The sequence below is a fragment of the Octodon degus genome, unplaced genomic scaffold (genome assembly GCF_000260255.1).
Source record: "Octodon degus isolate 3935 unplaced genomic scaffold, OctDeg1.0 scaffold00032, whole genome shotgun sequence".
Lineage (NCBI taxonomy): Eukaryota > Metazoa > Chordata > Mammalia > Rodentia > Octodontidae > Octodon > Octodon degus.
Window position 1 is genome coordinate 13,291,117 of NW_004524608.1, and position 9,335 is coordinate 13,300,451.

The 9,335-nt window shown below is 39.0% G+C and overlaps 1 protein-coding gene across 1 annotated transcript in view; it reads left to right on the forward strand.

The window, feature by feature from the left end:
- The window catches only part of Ly75 (lymphocyte antigen 75), a 162,539-nt gene that overhangs the window by 20,906 nt on the left and 132,298 nt on the right, over positions 1-9,335 (forward strand). Inside the window, exons 4-6 of the mRNA XM_023713793.1 lie at positions 314-478; positions 6,667-6,777; positions 8,037-8,177. Of these exons, the coding sequence (XP_023569561.1) occupies positions 314-478; positions 6,667-6,777; positions 8,037-8,177 (417 nt within the window). The remainder of the gene's footprint in view (positions 1-313; positions 479-6,666; positions 6,778-8,036; positions 8,178-9,335) is intronic.

Below are 9,335 nucleotides of genomic sequence, written 5' to 3' on the forward strand. Positions count from 1 at the left end.
TATTTATTTATTTATTTATTTATTTATTTGGAACAGGATCTTGCAGCTTGGACTCATAGTGATCCACCTGTCTCAGCCTCCCCAGCACTGGGATTACAGGTGTGAGCCACCATGCCCAGTTTCTGTGGCTAGCACTGCAAGCCCGGAGTTCCAGGGATCGAAGCCCGGTCCTTGTGCTTGCTAGGCAGGCACTTAGACTGCTGAGCTATCTCCTCCACCTGAGATACACAATTTAAATTGCATACTTGTAAGCATAGCAAGTAAGATAAATGTACCCCAACTTTATGATTACTAACTTATCTTTTTATCCCAGAAAATGGCTGTGAAGGTAACTGGGAAAAGAATGAGCAGACTGGAAGTTGCTACCAATTTAATACGCAGGCAATTCTCTCTTGGAAAGAAGCCTATGTTTCCTGTCACAGTCAGGGGGCTGACTTACTGAGCATCCACAGTGCTGCTGAATTAAATTATCTTGAAGGTAAGTTTAACTTGCATGTGGTAGAGCAAGTTGTTGCAATGGCAAAGGTGCTTTCTTCTACTTTCTTGTCCAGGAGTGGTGTTCTACATCTATTTTTCTGATTTTCTTGGGATTTAAACTTCTACACTGGGGGGGTCAGCAAGATAGCTCAGAAGACTAAGAGCCTGCTTAGGCAAGTGCAGGGACTGGGGTTCGATACCCAGCACCACAGGCTGTGCTGGGCCCACCCCTGGGCATGCTGAGCCAGCCACCGAATCCGGGTGTGGTAGCACACACCTGTAATCCCAGTGCTGGGGAGGCTGAGACAGGTGGATCACTATGAGTCCAAGCTATGTAGTGAGACTCTGTAACAACCAAAGAAATAATAATAATAATAATAATAATAATAATAAAATTAAAAATAACTTCACTGAACCTCATAAGCAAAAATGTACTGAATGTATACATCTTTCATACATTGAAAAATACCGCTTGAGGTAGAGACCAGAGATGGATGTTCCAAAAACAATCCTAAGTGGAAAGATTTGAGGGCGCAGAGTGAACTTTCAACTCCTTGAAGCAGAGATTCATTTCATGGAAGATAAAGCAGATGGCGTCACACTGCAGAACCTCAGGGAAATGCCCTCACATTTTGGTGAAGACGTACAGTCCTCAGCGGTAAAGAGGGCTTTAAGAAATCTTACAGTGGATTTAACACAGCTACGTGGAGTGGATAGGATTTTGTTTTATTTTGTTTGCAGGATAGCAGTGAAAATGTTAAAGTATTTAATGATGGAAATTTAATTCATACAGACAAGGAACAAAAGTAAAGAGATTATGTGTTCTTTCATGTGAATTTTAGGATCACCTTGAAATTCCAGTAATAATACCTATGAGAACTTTGATTGGAATTGCATTGAATTACAGATTAATTAGGAAGGCATTGCTGTTCCTTTTTTCTTTTCTTTTTTAATTTTAGTACAGGGTTCACAGGATCTCCAGGGTCTCACTATAGAGATCGGACTCGTAGTGATTCTCCTGTTTTCAGCCTCTGACACACTGGGATTATAGGCGCGCGCCACCACGGCCCTGTCTCAGTTGCTGTCTCTGTGTGCCCTGGGGGTGGGGCCGGCATGGCATGCCAGGGATCAAACCCCGGCCCCTGCCAAAGTAGGTGCTTTAGTGCACTGACCTATCTTGCTGGCTCCTTCTACATCTGAAGCAGTTGTTGAAGTCTGTTTTTGTGCCTTTAGTTGTGCTGCTGTGGCTATCTTAATACCTGAAGTAATTGAAAGTGTTTACCATTTATGCTCATTATTTTTAATTTTGGCAAGGAGCCAAGAATCACGCAGTGCCAGATTCAGTGAGTAACATTACAGGCCACACTGTAATGTTTTCATTTGACAAAAATTTCTCTGAAGAGTATGCATAAAGTGATAATAAAATGCAATGAGGGCTAAAATTTAAATTTTATTTCATTAAGTGACACATTGTCATTGATTCCCTTCAAATATTCCCTAACTTTATCCCATAATGTGTTTTTTACTGTAATAAAGTTTTTAAAATTTTAATGTTCTATCCTCATGTTATTATTACATTATCATGAGGCTCAAAGAAGAAATGCAACTTATCCAACATAACTGGAAAATAATTAGCGCAGCTTAAATTTGAACAGTTGATCTGACAAAAACAACTTATATCAGGCATGTGCTTGGATTCACCTTTTTTAAGACTACAAGTTCTTTGCAGGCAGAGATTTTTTTTTTTTAAGTTTAAGCATAAAACTTACAACATCAGTGGCATACTGCAAACAAATACCTAGTTACTAAATATTTAAGGTAAATTCTGTCACATACTTTTATAACTACAAATAGTTATAAATTCTATGAGCAAGGCTTTCTCTCCAAAGAGGTTCATCATTGCTACCAAATCACAAGATCAAGAATTGATGTTTAGAAAGTGTTGCACATACATTGGGCATAGTGTAATCCCAGCGCTTGGGAGGCTGAAAACAAGAAGATCACGAGTCCCGATCTATACAGTGAGACCCTGGAGATCCTGTACTAAACACATAAAAAAATTTTAAAAATAAATGTTACACAGCTAAAATATTCCAGAATTAGAATTTGAATATCAACAAAGAAAACTACAGCACCATTGCTTTTTTTTTTCAACTATGCTACTCTTACATATTTTCTATATTTCTTTTTTTTTTCTATCATCAAAATCACACTGACCTTGTTTTTCTGCTTTTTGGCTTAAGTTTTATTCAGGCCTCCTTTCTTACTTAGAGCTTTGTCCTTTTGTGGGTGTGTTGTTGGGAAGTTAAGTAACTAACTCTGGAATGGAAATCTGTCAAATACATCTAACAGGCTAGTTGATAGAACTCTATTTCAGACTTCACTAATACCTTACCAAAAATATCATTGGGAATGTAAAGTGTCAATAAATGTGAGTCTCTTAGAATATCAACGTTTGGAAAGTGATGATTTTGAGAAGGAGAAAAACGGTGAAGGGTAGCTATCACCATTTTACAAAATCTAATGATGCATTTGGGGCAATGAATGTTGTGTGAGTCTTAATGAATAAGCTTTTCTTTAATAACAGAAAAGTGAGATATGTAGAAATGTATCTTATTGTCCTCTACCCTGGCAAGACACTTCACATATTTTACATATGTCAATAATTTGAGAAATGCATCTGTTTCTAATATTTCAAGTGTCACTTTCAATATAAGATCTCTTTAGGCATATCAATATACCTAATTATATTTTTTAATTTCTCAATATTCATGAAAGCTGTGCCTTAGAATTAAAATTTAGAGTATCCATATTTTTAGAAGAAATTTCTATTGTATATCTCTTTACTGCAGACAGCCATGTGTAAACATTGGATGAGGAGTAATGATGCCCATAAAAATGAACAAATAAAGAATTTGTAACCAAAGTGCCTGATCTGATTGAGGAAATAGTTGTGAATATGCAAAGCCATAGGTTCCAGCCTGAGTACAAGCTGCCAAATTATAATGGCCCTGATATAACATGGCCAAGTCCCCAAACAATAGTTTATCTTTCCAATGACCATTTCCTTCTTCATCCCCATTCCAGCCCTGGATACAACTTCCTTTTACTTTTCACACACACACAAGCAAACCCTACAGTCAGCTCCTTGGGCCTCACTAATCCTGCCCCTCAAACTCCTCCCCTATCAAAAGTCTATAAAGTCTCGAGCTCTCTGTCTCAGGTCAGAGTATCTGCCCCATCTGCCCTTGATCCTCTCCATATCTTTAGAGTTAGTAAAGACAACTTTTATCTTTCCTGTCTCTTTACTGCAGCACCCGAAAACCCTAACACAGAGTATAATGAAGTGTGTTATTTCCCATCGATGTTCCATTTTGGTAGTTAGTAGTTGGGTGAGACTAGGGAATCTATTGCAGAGAAAAAAATAATAAATGGAGGAAGTGAAGAAAGAATAATGAAAGAGGTAATAATTTTAAATAGAAGAGAAAAAAAAAGAAAAAGCAGAATAGAACAGCAAACAAAAAATTCCAAAATGTTGGCATTTTGGAGAGAGAGAGAGAGAGAGAGAGAGAGAGAGAGAGAGAGAGAGAGAGAGAGACAGAGAGAGAGACAGAGAGAGAGACAGAGAGAGAGACAGAGAGAGAGAGACAGAGAGAGAGACAGAGAGAGAGACAGAGAGACAGAGACAGACAGAGACAGAGAGACAGAGACGGAGACAGAGACAGAGAGAGAAAGAAATGAAAACATTATTCCTTGTTGCAATGTTTGAGTGAATCGTTTCTTTCCAGGACCTCTAGTATTAGAATCCAATAGAAATGGGAAATGGACAGTGAGCGACAATTGTATAATATTGTGTTTCCATGCCCACATTTTGTTCTGTGACTTCTGAATCCTGCCCTGCCTTCACCTCTGGGTGGAGTCAGTCATGTTGTCTGCCTCAGGGCTGTACTCATTTCATTATTTTTTGTACCCTTCTGTGCACAAGAATCACCACTATCCCCAAATAGCTTCACTGCCTGTGGGCTGAGGAGTGCCCCCTTTGCTTCAGAGTCCCTCAGGCCTTAGAAAATATCCAAGCAGCAATGTGTCATAGACCAGGTTAGCAAGTGGGAAAAGCAAATGAACCACAGAGTTTTGTGCTGAACTTGGTAACACGGGGGGCTATTTTGTCCACAGGACTCAATCGTAGTGCTTTCAGACCCAGCCCTCTGAGAAACCACAGATGACCAGCATGAGATCTCACCACAGAAAAAGGGATTTCTGTGCTCTTTACAGCCTGAGCTTGCCACTGCCAGACTATCTCCTGAGGCCATCTCCCACCCAGTTACAGCAGGAGGGTGACCCAAAGACCCTGACTCATACTTGTTCTGTGACTTCTGATTCCCTGGAGTAGCTCAGTGTTGATACAATAAACCCCTTCTCACATTGGCTCCTGAATATATTACTCCTGCATATGCAAGTGCTGCACTAGATTTCTTTTCCCAAGTTAGCCTGCTATACAGCAGGAGTCACATTGAGAATAAAACCTTACTCTGTGTTTGGTGCTCACAATTTGCTGTAGGTTTTTTCTGGCATTTTACTGCCCATCCATTGTTTATCACTGAGGCTACTGGCTCTTGCGGACCAACTGCAGCTAGATTCTGGAGTCAGGTCCTCCTCCTGGGGAGTCAGGGTTGACATTTCAGGCTCCTTTTTTTTCTCTCTGCATTGTCCTGTGCTTCTCTGTGATTTTCAACTGCCCTGCTATCTCTTGATTTCTGGAGTTCTTTTCTCTCTCCTTGCTAAGTATTTGTCTCCAACACCCTCTTGCCAGGTTCCTCCAACACTGTATCTGGTTACTGCTCTTGACCTTTTCCTTTTTTCTGCAACTATTCCTTCTCAACCCAATTTCTGGTTTTGGTTCTAGAGATATCACATTGGAAGGACTTGGATTCTAATGTGTGCAATAACACAAAGATCGTGTGTAGTCAAAATTACCCTTGGAAAACCCTTAAAGTATGAATATTTTTTGATAGTATACATATGTATAGTATATAATACAATAACACATCATATATAATTCCCTGGGTAGAACTAAGAAACTATTATCAACTATTTTGCTGCTGGAAATCTTTCCACAAATTTATAAAGATCTCAGCCTTTGTAAAGCTTGCTCCGTTTGTCAGCATCTTCTTTGTCTTTGATACAGCACTCTGTCCATTGTTCTACCTTTGCTACCTGACCTTCAATTAACTTTTCAAACTCTTCCTTCATGATATTGATAAAGTCTTGGCAGGTTCCTGGACAATGCTGTGGACTTCATAAACAATGCCAAAAATTCTCAACAATCATTAGCATGTTCTTTTCATTCTTTTTCCATATCTGTAGACCCATACAAATGTGGTCACGTCCCTGTTTTGGGAGCATATGCACATTAAATGGCATATCAACAATTGACCTTAATATGTAAATTATTTAAGCTTCTGGTTTTGTTTTGTTTTGTTTTCTGATGGAATCTGGTTGTCAAATAATAGAGTTGACTGACACATGTTTCCTGTATGCACACATTTGTATGACTTTCATTCTTTTTCTCCTGTCTAAGGGTTACTTTAGACTGGAGAAATGGCTCTTATACATATTTCTCACCCAGTTCCAGAAACATGTAACCAGTTGAGGGATTCTGTATCAGTTACTTTCTACTATTTTGAAATTTTCATAAGAGCAGGGATTTTGTCATTTTGATTTTTATATTCCTGATGTTTGGCAAATAATATGTGCTTCATGAGTTTAAGCTGTTAACCTAGAATACAATCAGATTCTCAAAATCTAGATGTACAACAGAAACTGTTTTTGATAAGTTTTCAAATTAGTACAAAAGAGTTAAAAATAGATTGTGAAACAGGAATCTGCAGGTTCTATTTTTACCTTCTTAGACAAAAGGGAGTCAGACAGGCTCATGGTAAAATAGTTGAACAAATATATGAGACTTGGGTCTCTCAGTAGTTGATGTTCTGTTGTCTGTCAGTGTCGCCTGTCTTTGTTGCCTACTCAGCATATTACGTGGATTTCTGCTTATAATCAAGGCCTTCAGTGTTTGGCTTTGGGGATTGATTTGTTTCTATTGTTTTGCTTTTTTGCAGTTAGTAGAAAGTTGGTCTTCTTGAGATGATAGATTATGGTCACTTTTAAAAACCTGTGTAAATCTTACAGGAAAAGAAGATGTTCCTAAAAATTTCTGGATTGGACTAAATCAGCTGTACTCTGCCAGAGGCTGGGAATGGTCAGATCACAAGCCATCAAACTTTTTCAACTGGGACCCTGGTAATGCGTCTGCCCCACCCACTTTCCTCAGAGCAAAAGATTTTAAAAACAAGGGCTTCCCAATCACTGAGAGCTTATAAAAGTTTCAAGTATTGACAATTTTTGTGAAAAAAATTTGTTAGAAAAAAATTTTGCTAAGCCATCCTTAACTGTGCTACCTGCTGACCACATCACGGGCTGCTGGGACTTCTCCTTGGCCTTGACACCCAGCCCTCAATTTTAGGTAGGAGCAGGAGGCGTCTCACCACATGGCCAAGACCACTCAGGGTATTGTGGGAACTTGACATGCTGCAATTCACCCATGTTGCATTTCATTTGCAGCTTAACTCTAATGTGGAAATATTCCTCAATTTCTATAGCTTGAGGTCTCCCTACTCTACTACTCAATTACTGACAGCATAATGCTTATATTTTATTATTCAAATAAATTCTTCAAAGAAAACTTTGTGGTGAATGAAATAAATAAAACTATATGTAACCAAAGTAACTTTTTCTCCAAAGGGAAGAATGAGGAACTTTTAAAAAACATACAGCCTCGCAAATTAAAAACCATAAAATTCACATTAATTTCAGTAAAAAATATCCTGTGCACATATAGAAAAGAAAAGAGTTATGTACAGGCAATACTAATGTCACTTAGCTAATATATTTTCTTAGCTAAATTTTTCATGAAATACCAATGTCACTTAGCTAAATAAATTTTCTTAAAGAAAATAAACCTTTGTCTCAGTAAACAGAATCTTTAAAGTGTGTGTGTGTGTGTGTGTGTGTGTGCACATACGCATGTGCACACATGAACATACGCTCTGTGGATCAAACCAAGGGCCTCACACCTGCTAAGCAAATACTCTACCACTGAGGTGCACTGTCAGCCCTAAATTTAATATTTATGATAAGAAGGCTTAAAGGCATTACAGAATCTTACAGAACCATAATTTAATATCTTCATCATATTATAAACATTTATTGTAGAATTGCAGATTAGGAGCTACTGGCCACAGGTAGGAAGTTGCTTGGAAATGGAGGTTTGCTTTTGCTTTTGCATTTTAAATGAACTATGATATATCAGAATGTTTTCCTTAGTTTTTGTAATTTAGAAAAAGAAATATTTAAACACATTATTGTCTATTGAAGCTTGTACCTTTCAATTTTAAAAGCGTTAAGTGTACTATGACTTTCCAGAAAGTCAGAAAATTATGAGTATGAAATATTTTCCCTGAGCCTAACCTTTGTCAACTCTGAGAATCCTGCCTTTTAAGATACGCCAAGTGCACCTGACATGGGTGGATCAAGCTGCGCAAGAATGGATGCCGAGTCTGGGCTGTGGCAGATGACTTTCTGCGAAGCTAAACTACCCTACATCTGCAAGAAACCACTGAATGATACAGTGGCATTAACAGGTATCTTCCTTACTTGCCTGTACAGAGAAATCTTAAGGTAACAGTTTTGTGAAGTCAAGTAAATTCATTTCAGATACCTATTTCCACATTTCCTTTGCCTGATACTGCCAGTGCAAAAAAGCATTTCACTTATGACCCTGCCATTAGGTATTAGCAACTGAAGAATATCAAGTAAGCATGTTTATCCACATGAGATGCCAGATATATTCTTGATAGGAAATCTATTTCCGCTCACTGGTGGCCTGCCCCTTTATGTCTGCCTGTGTCCGTGTGTCTGTCTGGTGTCTCCCCTGTCCACTGTGGTTCTCAGAGAACACATCAACACTGCATATCAGCATCACCTATGCCTGTTAGAAATGAAGCTTCTCAGGACGCCCTGTGATTTACTGAATCAGAAACTGTAGAGGTGGGGCCCAGAATCTGTTTTAAGAAGGCCGTCAATGGCTCAGTGGTCTAAAGCACCTACTTAGAACAAGCTTAGCAAAGCACAGGGACCGCGGTTCAGTCCCCCAGCACCACATGCCAGCCAGCCCCGCCCCCTGGTGGGCTGAGCTGGACACACACACACACACACACACAAATAAATTAATTAATTAATTAATTAAAAAAAAAAGAAGGCCGTCGAGTGCCCATGACATGTTCTTGAGTCTAAGAACTGCTGTAAGGACAGGCATTAGGCCCATATTGAATACTTGTGACGCATACAGGCTATTCCAGGGGTTCATATCTCTTGCCCATAAAACCCAGCTTTCTCTGTCCACCTGTGTTGGTTCTTTAGTCCTTGTACAGAGAAGTCAGGTAAAAAAATAATGAGCCGCTCAGAACAAAATTTGTACATGAAGGGTGTTTTCCAGGGAGTTCACTATTGAAAAAGACACAGGAACAGCAGAAGTTTTTGAGAAAGGAAGTTTAAGGAATGTTTTACAAGAATGAAGAAGAACACCTAGACTATCAAGCTCAGGGCTTGATATTTGATTAAATCTTTACTGAATAAGAAAAACTCAGACTCAAAAGTGAAAGGCAAAATGGTGATTTTAAAAGTCCTACTTTAGGGCTGGTGAGATGGCTCAGTGGTCTAAAGCACCTACTTAGAACAAGCTTAGCAAAGCACAGGGACCATCGTCCAATCCCCCAGCACCACATGCCAGCCAGCCCCGC